This window comes from Acomys russatus, chromosome 10, assembly GCF_903995435.1.
Source record: "Acomys russatus chromosome 10, mAcoRus1.1, whole genome shotgun sequence".
Taxonomy (NCBI): Eukaryota; Metazoa; Chordata; class Mammalia; order Rodentia; family Muridae; genus Acomys; species Acomys russatus.
The window spans coordinates 43,708,349-43,736,240 of NC_067146.1; the positions used below are offsets into that span (position 1 = coordinate 43,708,349).

At 35.4% G+C, this 27,892-nt stretch overlaps 1 protein-coding gene across 3 annotated transcripts in view; it reads left to right on the forward strand.

Annotated features, from left to right (window-relative positions):
* The window catches only part of Sema3a (semaphorin 3A), a 454,588-nt gene that overhangs the window by 300,251 nt on the left and 126,445 nt on the right, over positions 1 to 27,892 (forward strand). For all 3 annotated transcript variants that reach the window (XM_051152073.1, XM_051152075.1, XM_051152074.1), the window contains 2 exons: positions 7,243 to 7,400; positions 12,899 to 12,961. In XM_051152073.1, coding sequence (XP_051008030.1) covers positions 7,243 to 7,400; positions 12,899 to 12,961 — 221 coding nt within the window. The remainder of the gene's footprint in view (positions 1 to 7,242; positions 7,401 to 12,898; positions 12,962 to 27,892) is intronic.

Below are 27,892 nucleotides of genomic sequence, written 5' to 3' on the forward strand. Positions count from 1 at the left end.
TTTTAACTGATGTGTCATGCCTACAAGCAACTGTATATATTTTCACTGAATTATGATAATAATTATTAAAGATTCAAAAATGAATAATTAGATCATGTTGGGATAAGTAGAAATATTCAGGCACAAAGGCCAGAATCTAAGAGGCAGAGAAAGGTGGACTATGTATTTCAGCCCTGCTATAATAATAATAACAATAATAATAATAATAATTGTTGTTATTTTAAAAAATAATCTTATTACAGATGACTCCTTTTTATTTTTATTTTTTGTTTTTTTTAAAGTGTAGGTTTTATTTTTGAAGAACCTTCAGGTTTACAGAAAAATTGAATACTAAGTTCAGAATCCCTATTTTTTCTTTCTTTTTTTAAATTTTATTTTATTAATTTATTCATATTACATCTCAATGGTTATCCCCTCCCTTGTATCCTCCCATTCCTCCTTACCTCCTATTTTCCCCTTACTCCCCTCCCCTATGACTGTGACTGAGGAGGACTTCCTCCCCCTCTATATGTTCATAGGGTATCAAGTCTCTTCTTGGTAGCCTGCTATCCTTCCTCTGAGTGCCCCCAGGTCTCCCCATTCAGGGGACGTATGATCCCTTTTTTGATGCCTTAAAAGGTGTTGGACTTCGTAACATTCATCTCTTGTAATATGGTTTGAGATACCTGCTACTTGCATTATAGTATACAATCCAAAATCAGAGCTGCCATCTCAGCTTTAAAATGACTGTACTCAAGGCTCACCCGAAAGCACCTTTATTAGAGGGACAATCTAAATTGTAAAAGAGATGATTATTCATGTCATCTGCAAATATACTGGCAGAGAAGGGTTGTGATATAATTCCAGGGGATAAAAACATTAGATATTATACCATCAGCAAACATAAAAAGTAACATTTGAAAGGGGTTTGAAACAAAGTATGATAAGCAAAGAGGATGTTTCCCAGAGTCACGGACCTTACCACAGGCACATAGTTAAGGCAAATTGACTTCATATAACAATATGAAAATATACATGTTTTGATGCTTATTGCTATTTTACTTAGAGGATAGAGATTTTGAAACATATTCTAGTAATACTTATCAAATTTATTAATTGAGAATATACAGTTAATATCACCTGCTAAATAAAAGGATACAGGCAGCCAGTATATTGATTTAATTTATGCAATGGGATAATTCAGTGGCTGAAATGGTAGGAATGGAGACCAGCCTCCACAAAGTTTATATTTCAGCAGTGTTTGCCAGCAAGAGCCTGTGGAAAGGATCTGCCCATTGGGAAGTTTTAAAATCAACTACTTAATAACATAAAAACCTGAAGTGAAAATAAAATGAACTGATAATAATAGACACTAACACTTGGCTTTGTTTTTGCTAATGGCATTAAAAAAAAAAGTTGAAAGACAAAGTGAAGAGGAGAAAAAGGAGGAGACAGAGTATCTTTGTAGGATGTGAATTTATTTAACCCCACTGAACTGTACAGTATTTACAAATATCTAGAGGTGGTCATCATTTAGTCAAAATGTTTTGGCATTGTATAGAGCCAGTCTTTGATGATTTTAAAAAAGCATGTTTGGTGTAAAAAAAAAGGTTGAAGATTAAGTCATGGGAAAATTCCATGAGCCTAAAACCATCAATGAATACAAGCAATTCATTTGAGTCTAGCAACTTGTGGGGTCCTAGTAGCTTCCTGCTATTAAGTTGGAGGTGGGGGGAGTGCGAACAAAGAGAAGTGGAGGGAGGGAGGTGGAGGGAGAATGAATTGGTTAGAAATGCAGAAGGAAAAAAACCCAAAAAGTCTTTAGATGTGAAAGAGCAGCAACTTGAGCTCTGCATCCACTAAAAGAAGCTGAGTTCTTGTCAGGCTTGGGTGTTGGAATGAATATTCACTTCACCATTTTTTTTTTTTTCAGAATTTGACCTGGTAATTGATACGTAACCATATGTGTAAATCTGTGTTTATTCTAAAAATAATCAGAATACCATAGACGCTGTTATATAATTTTAATACAGAGAGGTGAATCATGATGTAAAAGTTTAAGATAAATTACCACTTTTGTATGACACATGTTAAAAAGTTGAGGAATGGTAGTTTATAAAATTATTTTTCAATATCTTAAGTAATGGCTGATAGTGATATATTTTAAGATTATTTTCTGTTCATTTTTCCCAAATGAACTACAAGGCAATTGGTGGTAGATAAGGAAGCAGGAGAGCAAACTGAAGTGCATAAAAATAGAAAGGGAATGGGAGTCACCAGCCTGGACTCTTCTTCCATGGGGATCTGAAGGGCATTCTGGTGATATTGTATATTCTCTTATTTGCCTCTGAATGAATTTAAATGAAAGCGCACAGAATCCTCTATTTTTAAAAAGTTTAAAAGAGAATATAATATATCCATAATTGATTTCAATGCTGCTTAAGGTGATACAAATTTATTTTCCCTCCAAATCACCTCCATCTTTCTTCCTGTTGTCTATATTGTCTTGAGTCCCAAGGTTGATAGCACTGCGCTATTGAATATTCACCAGTGAATTCTCCATCATAATAGTTAGCAAACCATTGAGAATGTATTGTTTGATGAAACTATGAAAAATGGAGTACTTGTTTAAACTTCTTTTTCAAATATTAGAAAAGAAATGTTTGATTATAATATTTCAATTGCTTCTCAATATGGCTGACACTTCACGAAGGTTGGGAAATGATGTCTCACAATGATACTGAGTTAGAGCCCTAATAATTCCACTACAAAAGGTTTACTTTGCTCAAATGCATTGTGGTCCACAAAAACCTTGGAACTACTTGTTGTTTTTTAATGCCATCAGTTGCTATTTGATAGAGTGTGAGCACCTGGGAGATGGGGAAAAGGAGAGAAATGTTAAACTGTATCTCACATTACAGAGAGTTTGTTTTGGCTCTAAAACCAGTGTATGTGACTGCAAAGTTTAATAGAAGAAATGAAGGCAAAATAACCTGGATTTTGTAGTAACAAAACCACAGTAGAAAACATTACCATTGATTGGACTTGAATATGCCAACATCTAAGAAAATCAAAATCATAAATTTAAACAAACAAAAAAAAAAAACCCCAGAATATTGAAAACTAAATTTTGGTGGAAGAAAGGTGTCTGATTTGACGTCAGGAAGCAGTATAGAAAGTTCATGTTGATTACTGCATGAGGGCCATGAAAGATTCTTTTCTCATTTGCAATTCTTTGCCAAAGGCTTTTTATTATAGCAAAATTAGGGATAATAGACTGATACAAAACCAAGTACATTTTAGAACAATGAAAATGAACTTCTTTGCTTCAACACAGGAAAATATTCTTTTTTAATGAACTGAACTAACAGGCCCATATTTAAATGTGTAGTTTGTTTCCAGGGTGATTTCTTATATAAGCTACCAGAGCCGTAACTGTCTATATGTAGAAATGCACAATTCTTGCCAAACTTATACTCGGCCAGTAGCATAGTTTTCAGTTGGAAGGATCCTTTCAGTGTTTAGAATTACAGTGCACAGTGTCATTCTTATTATTTAGAATTTATGATACAGAATATACTTCATTTTTCTTAAAATGAAGACTATGCCAAGGCCACATATTTAGTATCATACCTATTTGTGGAGTTAGTATACACCATTGCATGCCTCTATCACTTACATGTTACCTGGATAAAATTACCAGTGTCAATGTTAGTACCTGTCATGGTTTGAATATGGTGTCTACTCATTGAGAAATGACTAAAATATGAGGGATTGGAATAGATCAGCACATTAATTTATTTATGGATGCATAATGTGATAGCATTAGATGTGGCATGGAAAATGAGAGGCAGAGCCTGGACGTAGGAAATGCATCACTAAGGGAGTACTTCTGAAAGATATGTCTTGTCACTCCTCTTTCTGATGGTCCTTGGCTTTCTAGTTACCATAGGTGAGCAGCTTTCTCCTGTGTGCCTTCCACCCATGATACCTTTCTTGCCACAGTTCTAAAAGAACCAGGAGAACATGAGTTGTAACCTGTGAAGCTGTTAGTCCAAATATATCCTTCCTTACATTGTTTTGCTCAGGCATCTGTCACAGTGATGAAGTGTCTAATACAGAACTCTTAGCAAAACAGATGAAAGTGTATTATTTAAAGTGTATTCCATATGGTCCCTAATACCCCAGATCAGGTACACGTATATATTTACTTGTACACACAGACAATCTTTAATTGAATGTGTACTATATAAACTAACTTTCTTTTTTTAAAACTAGATTTCTATCATCCTCTTCTTAATAACTCTTGGGAGACATATATTTTACCCCATCTTCTAAAATACTGAAGTACCAGGTATACAAAATTGGTTGTAGTGTGCCTTTTTAATATTTTAATACTAGGGCTAGGGTAATATGGAATAAGCTTTAAATATTATGCTTTCATCTGTTTTATAGGACACCTTTTATAATAGGATAACCCCTAAAATTTTCCTTAATTTCTTATACTTGATACTTATAGCTCTCTCATGTATTTGTAATTAATATCCCTGTTATAGATGAACCTTCCATGGATTATTTTTCTTTTTTTCTTTTTTTTTTAATGTTTTTTTTGTTTTTTTGTTTTTTTTTTTATTATTAATTTATTCTTGTTACATCTCAATGTTTATCCCATCCCTTGTATCCTCCCATTCCTCCCCCCCCCCCACCATTTTCCCATTATTCCCCTCCCCTATGACTGTTCTTGAGGGGGATTACGTCCCCCTGTATATTCTCATAGGGTATCAAGTCTCTTCCTGGCTACTTGCTGTCCTTCCTCTGAGTGCCACCAGGTCTCCCCCTACAGACTGGGAAAAAATCTTCACCAACCCTACATCTGACAAAGGTCTAATATCCATAATATATAAAGAACTCAAGAAATTAAACACCACCAAACCGAATAACCCAATTGAGAAATGGGGCTTGGAACTAAACAGAGAATTCTCAATAGAGGAGTATCAAATGGCTGAGAAACACTTAAAGAAATGCTCAACCTCCTTAGTCATCAGGGAAATGCAAATCAAAACAACTCTGAGATTCCATCTTACACCCATCAGAATGGCTAAGATCAAAAACTCAAGCGACACCACATGCTGGCGAGGATGTGGGGAGAGAGGAACACTCCTTCATTGCTGGTGGGAATGCAAACTAGTACAGCCACTTTGGAAATCTATCTGGTGCTATCTCAGAAAAATGAGATTATTTTTCTTAAAACTGATTTAGGCTGAGCTGATTTTTTGTTTGATTGGTTTTGGTTTTTTCATAGAGGGTTACTCTGCATAGCCCTGGCTTTCCTGGAACTCACTCTATAGACTAGGCTGGCCTTTAAATCAGAGATTCACCTGCCTCTGTTAAGACTACATTTGAGCTCATATTTTAGTTTGCTTGGCTACCTATAATTTGAACTCCCTGGCAATAGTTTTTGTAATTAGAAAGTGAGGTACACCAAAAGACTGCATGCCATTTTTAAAGTTAGCATGTAGCTGTAGGTGTTAGAGCAATGGCATCAAAGGCCAAAGAGTCCATAAAGGTAGATTTTGTGTTCCTACGTTCCACGTTCCAGAGAACAAAGAGAGGTACAAGAGGCTACCATAATTGGAAATGGCTCTTGCCTGACCTAAGTATAAAGTTAGATCTATATTTTTCTGTTGAACTGATATTTATTATTTTTAAATATTTTTTATTAATTTATTCATATTACATCTCAATTGTTAGCCCATCCCTTGTATCCTCCCATTTCTCCTTCCCTCCCATTTTCCCCTTACTCCCCTCCCCTATGACTGTGACTGAGGGGGACTTCCTCCCCCTGTATATGCTCATAGGGTATCAAGTCTCTTCTTGGTAACCTGCTATCCTTCCTCTGAGTGCCACAAGGCCTCCCCATCGACGGAATGTAGTCAAATATGGGGCAAGTATTGACATAGATAAAGCAAGACAATCTGTATCGTGACTATCGTTCTTTTTTCCTTTCTGTAACTTGAGCATTAAGGAAGAGACAAGATTTGCATTCTTGTTTCTCTTCTAGGAAGAAACTATGTTTTCTAGACTCACATTAAATAGTCGCATTTAGTAGGTACTGGAAGAACATGGGACACAAATTCAGTGCATAGTTTGCAACACTTCAGTATTTTTACCCCATGGAGGTGCTGCAAGAGATAAAATGCAATGAAATGTATATATACAAATAAAATATACATAATATTTTAGTAAATTATTTAATGTCTCACTATATTTTAGCTCCTAAATATTACAAAGTGTTATGTAGTATAGAATTTTAAATGGTGAAAATACATTGAAATGTCCCAGCAAAACAATCTAAGCAAGCAAGGAGGTTAAGTGATATTGGCTCTACAGTTTTCTAACTTCTTGACCCCATAACTTCCTTGGCTCTAATAGCTTGAAACAAATACAAACATTTGAGTCATCATACCATTAAAGAAGCAATATACAATACTGACCATTGTACCCTATTGAGGGCCAGACTGATCCAGGGTTTTCCATGAGGCTCTGACATGGAAAAGGAATTTAGATCCTTACCTAAAACCAGACACCTGCTTAGCAAGGCAAGTGAGGGCCTAGAGCCAAGGGTTCAGAGAAGCTATGGTTTTCTAGATTCTGAGAACGTGACTGTGATTTCTTTATGGTATCAGTCCCAAGGTTTTCAGCACTCAACCTATGACTCATTTGAGATATACTATGTTCCCTTTGTACAATATTGCTTGGTTAGCTTCCTGATGACTTTGCTTCATCGTATGACATTTTCTTTTTACTATGTCTCATTTTCCTGAAAATTACATGTACATTGTACATGATAAGGTTGCTTGGAATAAGACATAGCTTGTGCATGATTGCCTGATCACAGAGTTATCTACCTTCTTTATTTTCTGGTCACCTATTCCTTCCGTTAAAAAACCTGTCACTGAGGAACACCCTCCTTGTCCAGATTTCTAGTCCATGAACACATTAAGATACTTCCACTTTCCACTCCAACTTTTTTCTATCCTTTTGTTCTTTAGACATGTGACATCTTAGGAATGAATTTTTAAAAACTACTACTGTTACTCTAATGTTGAGGAATCCTAAAGAAGTTGATTCCTGTGTGTTTCTTAACACTGTGAAGAATAAAAACTGCCATTGACAGTAGAACATCAGCTTGTCGTGTGCCAATAGTGTCTGTTTGTGAAGGACCGCACATTAATAGCCACTGTCTTTCTTTGTTACCCTCAGAAATGTTGGAATCCAACAATGTCATCACCTTCAATGGCTTGGCCAACAGCTCCAGTTATCACACTTTCCTTCTGGATGAGGAACGGAGTAGGCTGTATGTTGGAGCAAAGGATCATATATTTTCATTCAACTTGGTGAATATTAAAGATTTTCAAAAGGTAATCCTATTCTAATATACGTGCTCTAATTATTTTTAAATGACGAAGTTTTATGAGATTCTCCAGCTTCTTAACATCAGGACAACATACAGAAATAATATTTCAAAAGGAGTTTTCCCAGATATATATAAAATTAATGACAACAATATGCCAACAGAAATAATAAGCCATAATACCAACAAGGAAAAATCGTAGTAATTTGATGGTGATTGTTTTTAATTAGCTTATTCTTTCATAAGTATTTATTTTTCTGCATAAGAGTGCCGTATAACTTGAAATGTTAAAGACATACATTATAATTGAGTTCTTGAACAGTTTATTCATGTGTGTAAATTTACCCAACTCTCCATATTGTCAGCTATTTAAAGGCTCAGCAAACAATGGCCATGTGAACCATTTGATTACTTTCTTGTGTTTGAGCATAGTTTTATTTGAATATAGGCACTCTCATATATTTCTGTTACATGGTACAACAGAGATGAGTAATTGTGATAAATTGTATGTATAAAATGCCTACAATATTTACAATAATTCTTTTTAAATTAGAAGTTGCAAATCCTCATCTAAAAATCTGATTTCAGGGCATCAGGTTACTGCAAATTTGATTATTTAGATATCAGGAGGATGCTTTTTAAATTAATGTTCTTTATATTTCTACTTTACTTTAATTCACTATATGGATTTTAATTTCACTATATAAAATTCACTTTATGAATCTTAAATTCATTATATGAAATTGACTATATGAATTTAAAAACTGAGATTTGCAAAGTAGACAGAATTGTTTTGCTATATCTATGTGCTATAACCAGAAGTCAAACAAATGTCCTTAGTATTCTAGCCTCAATTCCCTGAGGAAGAAAGTCATTCTATAGCAGCTTACATGAGAACCCGAGTGTGCTTCAGCAATCGTGTGGATTTTGCTTTGCTCCTTATCACTGAAGGCATTAATGCAGTGTGTTGTACTATTCATGGAGAACACATTAGATGAAGACTTCTTAAAAGTGAATGGTTTATAGTAAGGTTTTGTTCTGCTTGGAGACATGATGTTAAATTTGTCTTTTTATCATTATTATTGCCACAACAACATTTTAATTACTTATATACAATAAGCTTGAGTAATATGAATATTTATATTATATTGTAGTTCAAATATTATATCTTTTATATTAAAAATGAGATATTAAAACATAACAAGGGTATTTTTATTTTTGTTTTTTGAGTGATTTTTAAATGTCTCCAAGTAATAACAAATAATGAAATATGTCTTTCAAGGACTTTTACAATGGTCACGAAATTAGGAGAAATTTTGTGCGGATGCTTTATACAAAGGAGTCATTCTTTATGAAGTGAACTAGAAGCTTAGAACATTTGCTATTTTACCTTTAGGATATTATATTTGTTAAAATAATCATAATAAACTGTGTGTGTAGGTAGATGATAGATATTGATAAATAGGTAGATAGCTAGAGATATAGATGATAGATAGATAGATAGATAGATAGATAGATAGATAGATAGATGATAGATGATAGATAGGTGAGAGATAGATGAGAGATAGATGATAGATAGATGATAGATAGATAGATAGATAGATAGATAGATAGATAGAATATGACCACATATTGCGACCAATTATGTGGAGAATGTATTTAACATTTTCCTTTATATTCATGTTATGTATTTTGCTAATGAAATAAATAATATCTAACATTAAAAGAAGCAAATCATCACACTGAAATCTGGGAATTTTCTGAGACAAATCCAAGAGCCATATCTCAATATAGAATGAGTACACGTTATCACAGGCCATAAACTACAAAACATACAGATAACAGTGTCTTGTATTAACTAGACTTAATAAATATAATTGAGTTAATAAATTAAATAGAAATAAAGTGTCTTAACTATTGTCATATTATTGTTACAGGTCTTGTCCTTGAGTTTAAAATTTATATTCTAATAATAGAAGGTCTACTTCAAAGACTAATACATCTCATAAATAAAAGAATAATTAATTTTAATTGTATCACATTATTTCATATTACAAAACAACGAACTACATTTATATGTGTCTTATAGAAAGATGAAGTATTCTTTCTATATTAATAAATACAGAAAATTCTTAAGGCAGTAGGTTTGCTCCATCAGTCTGTCCTTTCTGCCATGTGCTCACCATCATCTTGTCTTATGAGGATGCATCTCTCTCTGGCTTCCTCCCCTCCTGCTGCTCTGTTGCTTTATCTCCCTCTCTTCCTCTCAGCTCTCAAACCCAAGCACAGAAACCTAAACCTCCACCTACCTCACCTTTACCCACTCATAGGCTTAAGCTTCTTTATTTAGCCAACCTGGGATAATTTGGGGAACATTCCTTATAGGAGATATTTTAGCATTCATAACAATGCTCATGGCAGGGTTATAACCAGATCTCAAGGCACTGAAATCAGCATTTGAAAACACAGTTGGACCTTTCTCCAACATATGTGCCTCATTTATTTTGGTTATATCTTAATGTCCATGGCTTAAAGGAACATGAAAACATACCTATATTGTGATGAATTTCTATAGGACATACTATAGTATATCATAAATAGATTTTTTTATTTCACAAAACAGTAGAGATAAATGTGTTAATTCAAAGGTGACCAATAAGCCAGCCATTCTTTTAGGCAAAACTACATTTCCAAGTTTGTACAAAACAAAGAAAGATTATTTTGCTGATAATAATAAGTATAATGTCTTTAATCTAAATAATTAAAAAGAATATGCATAAGAAGGGTAGAAGGGTAAATTAATGATATAGAGTTCTTTTCTAATACACTCAGGTATGTGCATTTAATTTCCATATCTACAAAACAAAAAGAAGTGAGGCATGGAGGAAGAGAGGGAGGCATGGAGGGAGAGAGGAAGAAGTAGGACAGTGTACAATCATAAAAAATAAAAATGTATGCCTGGTAAAATATCTCATCCCCAAAAGTGCTTGATGGGTAAGCATGGTGTCCTGTGTTCTGTTTATATCTCCCATCCAGTGGCAGAATCACAGAGTACTCCTGTAATCCTAGCTCTTGGGAGACTGAATTAAGTGGAACAAGCAACTTGTTGGTAGACCTTACATTAAAAATGAAATAGAGAACAATTAAGAAAGATAATCACCATTAACTTCTGGTGTCCATACACTGCATACACACCATTTTATAAACACACACATAAGTAAGGAAGACCATATAAAATGTTAAGTAGAGGAGAAAGAAACTAAGACATTGGTAGTTAACTGGATTTTGAGTAAAGAAAAAAATGTATTATGCTTATAAATTATTTTATTACCATTTAGCAGAAGGAGAAACACAAAATAATGCCAATTACTGCTTAGGAAGAATAATCAAGAACTAGAAAACTGTAAGAAAATATTGTAATATGCATGCATATGAATAAAATTATATAATTTTTCCACAACCCAGCTACAAGTTTGCTATGATATTTAAAAAATCAAAGTTTACTGTTGGATGAAGAAACCTGATACCTTATCCTCAACCATTGTGAACTCCAAATTTGAAAAAAAAATTTCCCAACCTCATTGCCAACATGAAGATAGTTGGTCATCGGATTGTCCTGCCACTCCTCTAGAAAGTCAAAGTTCAGAGTGATGTTCATTCAAAAAGATGATAAATGAACTTTTTTGAATACTTCATGACTACATTATATAGAACAGGCTCAATTTCAGGCTTAATTTAGACACATAGACACATATGGAAAGAAAATCACCTAGAAGAGAAAGCACAAATTACAAACTTAGTGATTTAAAAAAAATGATGTGAACCAATTGCCTTCTTAAACATCATGTTTGTAACATGAACTTGGAATTCATGTCTCAAAGCATCATATGTTATTTCAATGACTCCTAAACTCTTGTTTATAAGTATGCTGCACTTGAGGTCCAATTCCCTGGGATGAAATCTCAATCCTTGCCTGGGCTTGTGACCATTCACAGTAAATTATCTTGAGGCTTTAAATGAATGATGATCAATCATCCTGAAGCTAAAAGCTTTCTAGGACACATAAATAATAAACTGCCACTGACTCTGGATTTTTATTTAATGTATGGCATTTCCCCTTGAAATTAACAAATATTACACTAGAAGAGAAAATGATGGAACAAGAGTAAATTGTTCTGCCTAGTGGACATAGAACTGATTAAAATTAAAACACATGGAATTTAGAAAATTTTTTACTAAAATTTGGATAAAAGTAATTTTATTACTACGATAAAGAAAACATATTCAACTGTCTAAGCCACCACAAGGAGCATCTTGGCTCTTCTACTGTCACCAGATCCGTAATGAACAAAATCACTTGGAAGAATGAAGACTAAATATTAGGAATGAAAACACACACAAAATCACTTAACTGGGATAGGTTTTGAGTGATTTTTGTTGTTTTATTTTTGCAAGACTCTGCCTTGCTAGGTAGCCCTGGTTGTTCTGATTCACTGTAAATATGTATCTCAGACTGACCTGACTCACTATGTGTATGTATACGTATATGTATATGTACATGTACATGTATATGTGTATGTATATGTGTATGTATATGTATATGTAGCCTACACATGTAGCCTAGCCCAGCCTTGAAATAACTTTTTATATGTAGGCTTTTTATATGTACTGAGTCTCTCTATTTCTATAACTATCTACATAGATTGATAGGTTGATATAGATAGATAGATAGATGGATGGATAGATAGATAGATGGATATGTATGTTGTTCACTATATACTAGTAGCCCTAGCTAGCCTTCCTAACTATGTATATGAAGCTCTGGCTGCATCGTTTACTACGTATATGTAACTCTGGTTTGTCTGACTTACCTTGAATATGTACACTTGCCTGGCTATATATTTTTGTCTTTGTTTATACTTTCATATTATCAAAACATATGTTGTTATTCTTAAGTATTCCTTACTTTTCTGATAGAGAGAGAAAGAATGACTGCAAAAGAGAAAGAAATTCCTCTGTGACCTGTATTTTCCAAACATTTCAGGTCTCACTCTAGTATGCAATTCTGGAATTCTGTTCAGAGAGATATATTCAGAGTACCCTACTAGAGTTAAGTTTTCAAAATCGCTATTTCATGATAACTACTGAGTAAACTGAGAAGAAAATGAGCCATGTTCTCTGCCAATGTTCACCTTGAACCTCATATTGTCCCAGAGTGATCTTCCTTTTCCACCCATGCAGCAGATCTTTCCATGCTGCACTGCTCAGATTTATGGATCAGATTAATTGCTTTTCAATTCTAATTTCATACGGGGGAAATAACAGTGGCTAGATGGACAATCCATGACTTACCTACACAGAAGTATGGTAGCTACTAGGAAAAGAAAGTCATTTTGAAAGAGTCCTCCATATAATACTTCTTTACCTTAGTTGTGCCAAACAAATACAAATGCTAGGTCTCTTGGAAAATTTAATTGTCATAAAATGATTTTTTTCTGTCCTTAGATTGTGTGGCCAGTGTCTTATACCAGAAGAGATGAGTGCAAATGGGCAGGAAAAGATATCCAGGTGAGCATTAATTTGTTATATTGTTTTAGCTATTTCTTAAATAATTTATGATTATTTGATCTCTTTTCCTCTAGTATTTTTGAATGTCAATCTTTATTTGTGGTTATTCAGTTTTACAAATAGGCAACTTTATATAAAGCAAGTAGGTAAAAATAGTAATACTCATAAAATATAATTTCTTTGATGATTTATGTGTAAATTGAAAAATTAGCAAAGTGCAGTATTGTAGCATACATGCTTATATTAAGAGGCAAATGATTTGTCCAGGTTGAGTTATGTATGTTAATTCATATTTTTTCCTCCTCAATGATTTTCTCCTGTTTTATCATTAAAAAATTGCCTTTTTCTCTTTTTGCACATTATTTTCCATTTTTCCCTGTTACAATTTACTTGTCTTCCTCTCCTTCCTGTTATTTTATCAAATAAATATTAGGTGACAACTAAAAAAAAGAGAGAGAGACAACTATGTGGCGTACATTTCCTAGATACTATGGAGCTAACTATTTTGCAATGCTATAAGGGTTTACCATTTACTGTTGGGTAAATAACCTTTACTTAAAGTCTCTTCTTCCTTAGATAAAGTTTGTTAATAAAAATAAGTTGGTAATGGTTTGGTAGTATAGCTTGCAATCTGGATAAACCCTAAAAATAGTTTAAAATGCATTAATAAATAGATTGCCATAAGCTCATTATAAAATATGTACTATATTTTATGCTTTATCATGTCTCAGAATATCTCAAACAAAATGAAATATCTAAAGGTCTTAGCTATTTTCAATAGTAGCATTTAGAAGAAATTCATCCTGTGTGCTTCTGAAGGTATCCACATCCATCTGTAAGCCAGTATTGTTACAAGCCAGTCTGATTGTCAGCCCCTGAGAAAATGTAGGTGACAGATTTGAATTCACTGGTAAAGAATGGCCCCATCACTTAGTTATACTGATCACTGGTGAAGGAAAATGGATCAAGAAACAAAATGCACAGAAGTCCCAATCGGTTATGTATATGTTAATCAACAGAAACTTAAAGTCTGTCATTGCAAATTACCTGCTAAGTACAGGCAGTATATTAGAAATTAATCATGAGACTATTAAAGATACCATGTCTGACTTAATTGGATATATATATATATATATATCAGATTCCAATCAAAACACAGGGACAAGTAGAGATTTGCAGTCAAGAAGAGGTAAGGGGAGGCTGAGGTGAATTAGCATTATATAACTCCTAGGAAACACAGAATTCTGATAATGAATTGGCAGGGCTATTTCTGAGGACAGCCAGGATGAGAAGCTGAGAGGATGAAGGGTAGTGAAGTTGATGAGATATGTTTTGCTAAAGTTGCCCACAGCATTTCTTATAGAACTGAACAGTACATAGATGCATATAGAAACCTTGAGTGACTGTTCAAAGACACTGAGCTAGAGTTATCTCAGAAATCAGAATATTTCAATTACAAGCTACAGTATCCCCTCTTAGTAGATGAGTAAATAAAGTAATACAGAATAACCCATTAAAAACCAATTTATCCAAACATTTTCTAACATTAGTTTTTATGTAAGGAGTTAAGATTTTAAAAAAAAAATGTTTTTGTGGCTGGAGAAGATGAAACAGTTGCTAAGCTGCCTACTATGTGAGAAGGGTGGAGCCGAGTTTGGATCCCTAAGACCCAAAGCAATAGCCTGGTGTCCTGGAATCTTGACCTGTGAATGCAATGTTTAAAGACAGGCAGATCCTTGAAGCTCATTGGACAGCTCGCCTAACAAACTCCATGAGCTTCATGTTCAGTGAGAGGCCCTATATCAAACAACAGGAGTAGAGAACACTGGAGGAAAGACAGGGACGTCGATGCCAGTTTCCATTCTTCCTTTATACAAGTGCCCACATGCGAACATATCTGAACACACACATGCACACGTTCACACTAATAAGGACCCTCATACATACCAACACCACAAACTATAACAAAAGGATGATGAGATCAATGGGAACAATTGGATTTGAATTATTTCCCTAAACAGAAATGAGTGACAGTAGTGCTGCACCAGTGTCATAGTTTTTTGGCATCGTGGAGACATTAATTTCAAAAATAAACATCTTGCACAATTCCTGTAAAGGTAAAAGAAGCACAGGTGGACTTACTGTGATACTGATACATTAGTTTTCTTTTTAAAAATCAATGCTGAATGCTGACCAAATTGATATCTTGCTATTGCTGTTTTATGTAATGAATTTGTATATGGTAAATAAAATCTTTAGTTTAGGCTTCGATTATAATATGGACCACAGACGTATTATACTGTTATCAATTTGATTTTGTCAGAACAGTGAAGATAATAATACTTGTCTGTCAAGTTACCTAAAGTTTATACTAAATGCAATCACCAAGTACTGAGTGCGTTTGGTTACCTGAATGAATCCGTATACTCATGCCATGATGTTCTAGTGTCAATATGTGGTTTCCAAATTATTCATCTCAATATTTCCCCATCTTTTATGGGTCTGACTTTGTCTCTGTCTCTGTCTCTGTCTCTGTCTCTGTCTCTCTGTCTCTCTCTCTGTCTATGTCTCTGTCTCTGTCTCTCTCTCTCTCTGTCTCTCTCTCTCTCTCTCTCTCTCTCTCTCTCTCTCTCTCTCTCTCTCTCTCTCTCTCACTTGCCCCTCTCCCTGGCCCCCCTCCTGTTTTCTCCTGACATCTGAGATTTGGTTTGTAGCTCATATGTCATTATTTCAGCTACTACAAAAATCTCATGTCTTCACTGCACCCTGACATGCAATATAATCTTAAATTCAGAAGAGCATCTCTAGGAGAGCATCTTCACATTTTCCAAATTCATTAGAAATGTTTATGGATCTTATAGAACTAGATGAAGGAATTAATGCCTGGAGCTTGCTGTGTTCAATATTCTATATTGGTGGTCCTGGTTGTGTGATAGAGATAGGCGCATTGAATCCTACACATTCTCTAAAGTTAATGGTATGACATGGTGGCCCAATACTAGAAACGTAGATAGCACAGTGAGTATGTACTTTCATACTGCCTTATGTTATAATAAGTCAATTTTCTTGTGAATTCCTTACTCTCTCCACTAATTTTTCTTTAAGAAAATAAAAACACAGTGATTTTATTTGATAAAAGTGTTTTTCATTTTAGTTCCATTTAACATTAATTTATGTTCCACATCATTCTCCTGTTTAACTCATTTGTCTTTTTAATACTGACTTTCCTCACCTATACAGTACAAGCACATTTGATCCATTAAGAATATATTTAAACACTCCTTCATTGCTGGTGGGAATGCAAACTAGTACAGCTACTTTGGAAATGTATCTGGTGCTATCTCAGAAAAATGGGAATAGGGCTTCCTCAAGACCCAGCTATTCCACTCCTTGGAATATACCCAGTAGATGCTCCAGCACACAACAAGAAAATTTGTTCAACCATGTTCATAGGAGCCTTATTCATAATAGCCAGAACATGGAAACAGCCTAAGTGTCCATCAGTAGAGGAATGGATAAAGAAACTGTGGTACATATACACTATGGAATACTACTCAGTTATTAAAAACAAGGAATTCTCGAAATTTGTAGAGAAATGGATTGAGCTAGAAATGATCATAATGAGTGAGTTAACCCAGAAGCAGAAAGACTCAAATGTTATGTACTCACTTATATCTGCATACTAGCCCAAGGGGCATGTCCCACGAAAGCCTTCACTTACCAGGAAACTGGGACAGAGGGGAGGACATCCTATTGGGACTCTAGATGAGAGAAGCATGGGAGAATAGCAAAGTAGAAGGATCCAGAGGGTCCTAGAAACCTACAAGTAGAACATTATGATAGGCAGATTTGGGCCCAGGGGTCCCGCTCAGACTAAGGCACCAGCCAAGGACAATACAGGCGGTAAACTTTAAACCCCTACCCAGATCTAGCCAATGGACAGAACATTCTCCACAGTTGAGTGGAGAGAAGGATATTGTCGCGTCTCACTCGGCCAGCAAGGTAGACGCAACCACCAAGTTCTTCTCCAAGCAGTTTATTCAAGCTCTTCATGTAAGCAACTCCCCCGAACTGCACCCGACACACACTTATATAGCATACTAGCATCCAATCAGCTCACACCACGTCTTGCATCCTCATAGGCTCAAAAAGTGGAAGCTACTGCAGGCAGTGGGCTATGTCCAAATAAGGACTTGTTTGTGTTCTACAGAGGTGGCTCTGGCAGCGTGCCAGGTGCCATCTTAGGGTGAGGTCCTCAGGGGCTCTCCACAGGATATGACTTCCTCACGTACTCTGGTGCCTCACATTTGACCATGTCCCCTGGAGGGGGAGACCTAGTGGCACTCAGAGGAAGGACAGCAGGTTACTCAGAAGAGACTTGATACCCATGAGCATATACAGGGGGAGGTAATCCCCCTCAGGGACAGTCATATGGGAGGAGAATAAGGGGAAAATGGGAGGGAGGGAAGAATGAGAGGATACAAGGGATGGGATAACCACTGAGATGTAACAAGAATAAATTAATAAAAAAAAATTACAGCATGAATGGGAGAAGGTCCTTGAAGCCTCACTTTTACCTGAAGATCTATTGGCAGTTGATCTATATTGAAGGATAGATAGTCACGCTTCTTTGGGGATATGGCCACTGTCAGGTTGTTCATGTCCCAGTGTATGGCCACATAGTCTTGTACATACAGGTAGTATTAACTGGACTCAAAAAAGGGGCATTATTAAAAGAAATAAGGAAGATATGAAGCTGAGAGGGTGGCAGTGTGAGACGCTATAAGAACTCAGGAGGTAGGTGTGAATATACATTGTATAAATATGAAGCTTTCAAAGAATAAAAATGCTATTACATATTTTTAAAAAAAGAATACATTTAAAATTATTTTATTTATAGTTTACCCTCATTTAGGTACTATCTCAATGTATCCACAGCCTTTTTTTTTTTTTTTCTTATTGGATGCTTAGTTTTTTTGTTTTTCAAAGCTTTAATTTACATATTCACTTCTCCATCTTTTTCTTTACATATAATTTTGAGATAAATATGAGATGACATGTTAATATTTGCAACATTTTCTTTTGATACACAAAAGCAAAGGCCACTATTATTTTAAGACATCATATAAATGACTAATCGGAAAGAAAGATTGAGATGAAAGAGTATATTTCATTCAACACCTGATTTCGATAGTAATACTTGGGCAGTTTCATGGAAATTCTGTGCTGTATCTTGAGTAAATCGTGGTCAGTGGGGACTGGTGGACAGTAATTCTTTTCAAAGTGCTCTGGTTATGTTGGAAACCACAAGAATGAAACATGGGGGTGGGCAGACATCAGGACTTCAATATAGACTTGTAATCATAATAAAAATCAACCTTCACATTTACAAAAATAGTAAACTGTAATTTCCTGTGTGTGCTCTCTGATTTCTAAAATGCGGGTCACCCTTTCCTGTCTGGTTGCTTACTCCCTTGGAAATAAAGTATCTTGCAACAAATTATCTTGGGACAGTACTGTTTTCTTAGTATGCAATTCAATGTAGGACTGGAGGAAGAAAAGTGAGACAAGTACAACAGGTATTATTATAAGCCTTGAGCATCTAACATCCTTAAAGTGGGCAAGAATCTGCTTCCTTTCTATCTGAAAATGTATCCTCACCCAGGCTTACCCACATGTTGTTACATTGAACTTGCCCAATTTCTGCCTTTGGATGTAGCCTCATATAGAAAAGTGACCACCTCCCTATTCTCCCATGAATTTGGAAAGATACAACCCATCATTACTCTGTTCCAATTCACAACAAACATATATTAACAACAGCTATTGCAAAATGAAGGCTATGATTAAGAGGGGATCTGTCTTCTTCCTTTCCCAATCCTTCTTCTTCTCCCTCTCCCCCTCCTCTCCCCCACACCCTCCATCCTCTCTCACACACACACACACACACACACACACACACACACACACACATTCAGTAGGATATGGTGTCATTCATCTGTTAGTAAAGGACGTTTCTGACAACGTTAATCAGAACTTGATAATTTTCTTTTGCAAAAGTGAATACAGTCTATAAAAAACATTGCCCATTACTGTGTACTTAGTATCATTGCAGTATTTTTATAGAGGTATGAAGTGGTCAGGCCTTTTCTTATAACTATTACTGGAGAGATGCTCAAAAATATGTAATATATTTGGTATTGGTAGGTAATTTAATGAGAAAAATAAAATATGATCTGCGTATTTGACTGCTGCCCTCTATTCTCATTTTCTGATATTTCCTAGGCTTTAAATGCCCTGTGTTATTCACAGTACATTTTTCTTTGTGGTTTAACTTCCTTGACCATGCTTTGCAAATGCAAAATGAATTTGTGCTAAACTGGTAAAAGAATCTGTTTTGAATCAATAGCTCTCTGAATCTTTTTTGTTTATCCTGCTAACCCATCTCTCTTTGCACTGTTTCAATAAAACCAAATGGCATCCGTATGACTGCTAGAAATATTTTGAACATCATTGGAAATCAAAATTTCAACCATCTGAGAGGAACCAAAAGAAGCAGATTCTCCGAATTCTTTCCCAGATACATTTCAGGGGGTAGCTTCGTGCACCTGGACCGAGGGACTTGCACTTTTTGAGGAGTTTGCTTTCCTATTCTAGATTGTTCTGAACATTCAGTGCTATAGTGTACAATAACATCTCTATCAATGCCACTCATATGCAGGACTTTAACAGAATTAGTTTTTGACAAGTTACACAATTGAAGTCACGCTTGTATTAGACATGTCAAAAATTCTATGCCAAAACATCACATTTTGCTGAATACTTCAAAGTTCAAAGTTGTCCCAAACCTTCAGCGTTTTTGTTTCTTTGTTTTATTTTAGACACTTCAAAGCTTGATAAAAATCTGTGAGTGAGATACAATTGGGTTTTCTGATTTTTTTTTTTTTTTTGGAGACTACAAAAATCATAACAGGGTATTAAATATCAAATTGTGTATGTATATCTGTCTCACGTTTTCATCTGAGCAGTGGCATTAACTACCTATGTCACAGATAGTTTTCAATGATTTTGGAGTTAAGAGTCTTGGAAAATTAATTATTCATTGGAAACCAGCCTTGTGAAGGTAAGCAGTCTCCTTTTCTGGAGGCTAGGCATGTGGGCTGGGTACTAGATAGGGACTGTACCATCTCATTCAAATCAAAGCCAACCAAATATGACCATTTTAAATATTAAGATTTATTTTACTATAACTCCTGTTCTATAAAGCCCTATACCCTAGACCATGGCTAACTGGTACTCTTCTCACTGCCAGTGTGGCATTTTAAAACAAATGCTGATGTTGTGTCTATTGCATTCTGTGAGTAATAGGGCCATTATCCCTGACTCAGGAGCCATTATCTTTTATAAGCATGCATAAAACCATACCAGGACAACTTGCTCTAAATAGATTAAAATCTGATACTATATAACTGTTGATAATATTGATTATAGTTTTTTATTGACAATGAAGATGATCTTGCCATTGGCTATGATAGTTTTTTCTTAACGAAGATTCCTGGTGAAAGTTGATATAATACTGCAGTTATACAGCTAACAAATTTCAGATGAAGACAGCTAACGAAACAGATGAAGACAAGCAAAACTCTTGTCTCATTAACTATGGCAGAACTGAGTTCAGATTGTCATATTCCTCTTTGTGGGGTGTACATTTTTATTTGATAGAAATATTTCATGAGCTGAATTTATAGATTAAAGTTGAAATTCAACATTTGTGGCTGCAAACACTGAGAACTTACTGAACAACGTTGATATTGACCACAGCACACTTTGATATGAATAATCAGTGACTGGTGACGAAGACAGGATTTCTTCTTTGTGTGTATTTGTACACCTGTTTGTTTGTGGGTATGCATGTATGTGGAGGCCACAGGTGATTTTCTATTTCGTGATCAGTCGCAATCCAGCATATTTTTTTCTGTGACATAATGTGAATTTCATCCATTTGTTTAGACTGGCAGGTCAGTGAGATTCAGAGTTCCTCTTGTTTTATTCACCAGAAAGCATGGTTGTATCCAGAGTCCAGAGGAAGGTTAGAGATCCAAACTCAGGTCCTTTCACCTTAACAGCCCAAGCCTCACAAACACATGCTTGTTTTAGAAATCATTAAGAATATCACTTTTATATATTAGATAGGATACCCACAAGTGAAATTTTGCTCTTAAATTTATTTTAGAAAGTAGATTTTATACAAGTTTTGAATTAACATTTTATTATTTAAGCAAAATAAGATGATGAATATTCCAGACCAGGGCCTCCAATATAAGAATTTATATTTGCAATTATTTTGAGTTACATGTTAAAAGTTTAAGTTACTTTAATTTTTTTACTTGCAAAGTAGTACTAGCATATGAAACAGAAAATATTTCTAGTGCAAATAGGGTTTTAAATAGTAGTCATTTTGGGAAAATTTAAGTACATTTTTAAGCGGCCTGAACGAAAGTCATTCATTTGGCACTACCAAAGAAATTATGATTATTCAGATCGGGCAGGAAGTTATAATTCAGAATTGTGGCCAGTTAATTTCCTTTAACATACAGTAACATTGTCATTCTGGAAGATTCGTTAGCATAATCTCAGGAAGCTTCAGGAAGAGGGTTTCCTACCTCACTGTGAGAAGTCCCATGAGTTCCATGCACTTGTAACTTCTGATAGTCCTCACTGATGCTCTGTTTCTCCCATGCCATATGATGTATACAAATGGGCTTCTACTTACCTTTGTGGATACACTGACAATACTATAGATTTAACCTTGATTTCAGGAATATTTTCTTACAGATGTTAAGCCTTTTATGACGATAAATATGCTGTGGTCAACTTTTGACTGGTTTTTAACCTTAATTGATTCAAAATGGAACAATAAGATAAATCACCATAAATAAAGTTTCCTGAATTTCCTTAGCATCATGTTAGTGTTGACATACTGCTCTTCATGAGAAATTGGTGGGACATAGGATGCAAACATTTTTCTGTTTCAAAAATGTAGATACTAGTGCAACAAGACTTTATTTTTTTAATGTATTAGGAGAAAACTACTGAAACATCTCAGTAATATTCAACTAGCTACTAAATATAGTAAATATGCTTTTACTGTATATGCTACATACCATTAAATATAGATTATATTTTAAATATATGTTCATTTGTGTATACTATTGATAATTTGCTAGAATATTTCTTTTCTGTAGCATGTTGAAGTAATTTCAGAATTAATATATTTTCATTCCATACTTATGAAATGATAATCATATTCATAAGTAAAACCATTATAAATTAATGATTATATGTGGGGGTAAATAGGTTAAATCTATTAAGCACTCAGTCAGAAATTTTGAAATAAATTATTGTGTTGTAGTAAGATATCAGTCAGTGAGAATTTCTTCAGAGGCCAGACTCACATAAATGGTATAATGGAAAAAATTCTCCTAAAGATATCAAACTTGGTATAATGGTGGGATGTGGTTAAAAAAATCTATAGAAGGCTGACTACTGCTTCTGTCACATAAACAGGCTGCAGATGCTGTGGAAAGCTAGGATTTGTGTTAGAGATGGAAGCGAAGTGGACAGAGCAAGTGTTAAGAAAGATCAGGAGATACTTTTCATCACATTGCAACATCAAATTCCTATTAGTCAATTGCTAATGTTTTTTTTTTTTTTTTTAACGTATGCATTGCTATGCTTAAGAAGATGGTCCTCATTGCCACAGAGCCAGACAAGGCTAAAGACAAGATCTCACGCCTGAAGTGAATCATGGGACCTGGGGGTGGGAACGAACTTCCAGCCCACTTGTGAGAACGTGCCATTGAGGGGCCAGCAGCGGAGAGGCTAGACAGGGTTGTGGCTAAAAGTGGAAGCATGCCTCCACGCCTAAGGAAAATCTCTTATGTGAGCAACGTTTTCAAGCCACTGATGAGGAGCTCCAGCTTCCTAACTAGACCAGCACAATTCCAAATGATAACCAAAGGCCACTATTACCACAACAGGGCCTGTCATTGAGAGTCCTCTCCTGTGGGAGTACTGGAATTTCATGACAATTCTAGTGAACAAAATCTAATTTTTATTTATAGCAGAAGATGTGCATATGTCAACATTCTGAACCAATTTTACTAATGTTGCTTCTGTTTAGCTTCAAGTGTGATCTTCATTTCTAGGAAGTAGGTCTTCAGCAGGAATGAAGAACTCATGCTTTAGTGTCCAGCATAATGTATGGAGTGGGATAGGATGTGGAGTAGTATGTGAGTTAGGCAGTCTGGAAACATTAAAAACAATGAAGACACACTTATTTTATGAGCCGGGTGAGGTGGCACAAGCCTACAATCCCAGTACTTGGGAGGCAGAGGCAGGTGGATCGCTGTGAGTTTGAGGCCAGCCTGGTTCACAAAGCGAAGCCCAGGCAGCCAAGATAACACAGAGAAACCTTGTCTCAAAAAAAAAAAAAAAAAAAAAAAAGAAAGAAAGAAAAGAAAAGAAAGAAAGAGAAAAAGAATAACCACAAATCATGACGGTGCAGACATTTTCAAAGCAATTTTAAAATTATATTTCATTTTTACATATACGATTATATTACTACACATAAGTAAAATAAGCTACATACAGCAAGAAGAGCCATTAAACAATCAGGAATTATATAATTGTTACATTGACTATTTGTATTTGGCAACCTTGAAGTAAACATCTTTCCTATTTTGGTGCATCTAAAATTCTGAATGAAAATTGATATCTATCATGTCTCATATCTATCAACTTAAAATATCTATCTAGAACTAAAAACATTTAACACCTAAACAACTAAGCTTAATTGTAAGACTAAACTATCTGGTCTTCGACACGATCAGAGACTTGCAAAGGAATAAAACTTATTTTCCTGAGTACACAGGGAGTGCAGGTTAGCAGCTTCCCAAATGAGATGAGACAGTGTACTGCCTGACCAGTTACCCAAAATTCTTTATAATGGTGGAACTTCATCTCCAGCCTTCTTGCCCAATACATCTGACAGACATATTTGTGAGGCAGGAGCTATTGGTGGTACAGACTTTTAATCCAGGACTGAGGAGGCTGAGGCAGGGATATCTGTGAGTTTGAGGCCAGTCTGGTCCACATAGTGAGTCCAGAAAAGCCAGGGTTAGGTAGATAGACTTTTTCTCAAAGCAACAACAATAGCAACAAAGGATAACCAGCTAATAAATGCATATAACTGCTTTGTTGGGATGTATCGTCAATCCCAGTTTTAGTTGTGGACACTAAAGCTCAGAATCCTGACCAATTTTCAGTAGTCACATGGAAAAGGGAAGCAGCTTTGGCTAGTCTGAGTTCACCACTCGCTGATTGGTAAAATAGCTATCTCAGTGCTGTTCCTATTTTTATCTTTGTAACTTCATTTGAATTAGCCTGTAAGATTTTCTGAATTATCTAGAGAATATATTTCATACGTTCTTTTTTTTTTTTTTTTTTTTTGAGAAAGGGTCCTCCTGGCTTCCAGGCTGGCCTTGAGCTCACAGAGAGCCACCTACCTAAGTCTCCTGAGTGCTGGGATTAAAGTTGTGTGCCACTACCACCCAGACATATTCCTTACTTTAGAGGAAAGCAAAATTATATGTGAACATGAATAAATGTCAACAAATTTTATTTTCCTTAAATATGATTTCAACTGAAATAATTTCTGCAACTTAATGTATGTATATATGTACTAATACACATGAACATACACACATAAGTACACATATGTATGTGAATTTTTTCGTCTATTATCCTAAATTATTTTAAACAATATTTTGTTTTAAAAGGCTGGACACATGAAATTTCTCTTTAATATCTAATTCCGTATAAAGTAGGAGACCATAATTGAGATAAGTAACCGCAAAACTGTCCCACCGTGTTTTTTTTATTTGGTTAAGGAATTAAAACACTAATTGTAAATGTCTTTTTTTTCACCAAGCATCTTAGATCTATCTTTACATGATCAACGTCTCTGCAATCTCTTTTTGCTTTGCATTTGTTCCCTAGGACGCTATAGCACAGAACCACAGAGTGCTTTAAAACAATGGATATTTACTGTTTCGCAGTCATAGCAGCTTGAAGCGAGAGAGCAAAACATCAGAAGGGACGGCTTCGAGGCCCTCTTCTTGGCCTGTTCCTAAGCACTTCTCCTGCCGCATCTCTGCATCTTCAGTTCTCTGTGCTCTCTCACTCTGATGTCTCCCTGTGGGTTTCAATTTCCTCTCTGAAGAAAATGGAGAAGATTGGAGTAGAGTCACCCTAAAAGCCTCCTTTAACATAGTTCTTCAAGGCCCTGTTTCCAAATATCACTACATCCACGTTTACTGGATGAGGGCTTCTAGATGTGAATTTACAGTAATGCAGTTGACGCCAACACAGGACTGTGCAGCTGCACTCATGTCATGCATTGACTCTATGGCAACTCGTTGATTTTCAACACATTTACATTATTAAAAAAGTCTTTCTTGCTGTGCACAGTGGTGAAAGCTTTTAATTAGTGCAGTCTGGAAGTAGAGTCAGTTGCTTCTCTGTGAAAATGAGGCCAGTCTGTTCTACATAACTAGCTCTAAGCTAACCTCTTCTGAACAGTGAGTGCCAGGGCTACTTAATGAGACCATAACTTTAAAAAAATCTTTCCAATATTTTATGTTTTAGGATAACTACAAAGGAAATAAACTTTAGGCTCTTAAAACAGAAGTGTGGAGGTATTAGACATCCCTATAGATTATCTACTTGTACCAGAAGACTGATACATCCTATCTTTGTTGTGGTTTGAAAACTCTTTATAGACACTACATTACGAAGAGAGATGTATGAACATTTTACATTGCTAACTATATAATGTCTTTGAATATTTTGAACTTGAATGGCTCTTAACGAAAACAAAATCTAACTTGATGTGAAACAATGCAGATGGAAAAGGGAAAGTTTGTAACAATGACACCAAACAGTCCTCTAAAAGCTGGCCTTCTATGTACCTCCTCTTCCTCTTGCACTGTAAAGACAGTTGGTATCTCACCTTTGTATGATGACTTCTACTTCGATAAAAGTGTACAGGTTCACAAATTCAATATTAGATGGGCAATACGAAAATGAGAGCATAGCAGTGTATCAGTTTTGTGAGATACATCTCTTTGAAGATGGTATTTCCAACATCCTCTAGTGATATGAAGTATTAAGAAGACGTGATTGAGTATGCCCAGATCACAGCTGTAAGGGCACAGTTCAAGAGAGGAAAAAGAAAAATCATTGCTGCCAGATAAGTATGGGGCAACTTAAATAGGAGGAAAGATAAAGTGAGTGACAGGAACAATCTCACGGATTACTGCTTTGGCATGAACCTTGGAGTATCCAGCCAGCTTGCCAAATAAATGGACCAGTGAAAACAGAGTCAATGGATTAACTTCAGGAATTAAGCTTATTAATGGATTTTCCTGCAGAGTGTGTCCACCCATCCTGATAGACAAGGATTCCTTTGCTTTCCCAGCTGCTAGGTTATACAGTAAAATAATTCCACATAAAAGGCTGATGACACAGGGACTATTGATTGATCCTCTAAAATGAATTGTCATTGACCTAAGGCAGTGCTGCTCTATCCCCATTCATTTGGGGGCTGATTTATATTTGAACCAGCACATGTTTGCTTGATTTAATCATGAACTGAATATATTTGAATAGTGATTGTTCATGTTCACAGTCTACCCCCCCCCTTTTTTTTTTAGCTGCTTCCTCATTTAGATTAAGTGTTCACTATTTCATCCATAATTTAAGAACAGGGAAGGAGGTAATTGGAACTGTAGGTAAATTATATTCTTTTGTAGAAAACTTAATGAACGGAAGTTAGTTAAAAACACCTCGATTCTGTTCTAATTTTCATGCATGGAGCAGTTGTTTTGACAGATGGACGGGCTTTATTTTTGTAACGGTCCAGGAGAAGTCTGCAGCAGTCTACTCAGTGCTACGTATCTGTATCTGTTATGTTTGTTTTTGATTCATTCTGCTTTCAGCTCCTATGTCTTTTTAAAGGATAGATATTTGCTTTACATTTATTCTTTGGGGTAATATTTGTATGCATAATTCTCCTAGTCACGTGATCCTAAAAAGTTAGGGACCCCTAAAACTCAAATTCAGCTTGTCATAAAGAATGATTTATCGAGGTTCCTCAGGTGTGGGCTTGGGTTCTGATTAGATTATAACTACTCTTGATTCTAAGCTAATGATTGTGAGGTGCTGTTGATCCAAAGGACCCTGTGATTGAATAACTCTCAGGACATCAACTTGTTACCAAATTCATCTGGTATATCAACTTGAGTTTCAAAAAGGATCAAGGTTTGAAAAATGAATTCATTTTGAGCTGACTGCACAGTCTTTATTGCGCTGTAAATCCGCCAGTGTGGAGCAAAGCAATGAAGTAGTTTAATGCCAAAAAGTACATTACATTCTGAGTTTTAAGAAACGTCATGGTTCAAGGAAAGGTCAGAAACACTCCTCCTCTGTCTCCCCAGAGCAGCAATGTGTGAAGTGTGTTTCCTTTTGCTGCCACGCTTCCTTCTAGCTTAGTGGAACATCCAGGCATCCTCAGAACGAAATGAATATCCTGTTTGGAACCCTCTCCTAAGCTTGGCAGCCACAAACGAGAAAAGGGCGGTGAATGAATGACTGGGTTGATACACTTTTATGTAGATAGTCTCTTAAGAATAGATCCTTTCTAACATGTCTTTTAAGTTTGGATTTTCCTCTATTCAGTTCTTTCTATTTTCCTCCCCCATTTCTGGTGAGGGTTCTTCCTTTGGCTATTTTCAAACCAATTTTGAAAGTATTTCCTTCCATTCCTTTGTTTTCCAACAAGCATCTTTTTACCCTCTAATCCCAAGAAAT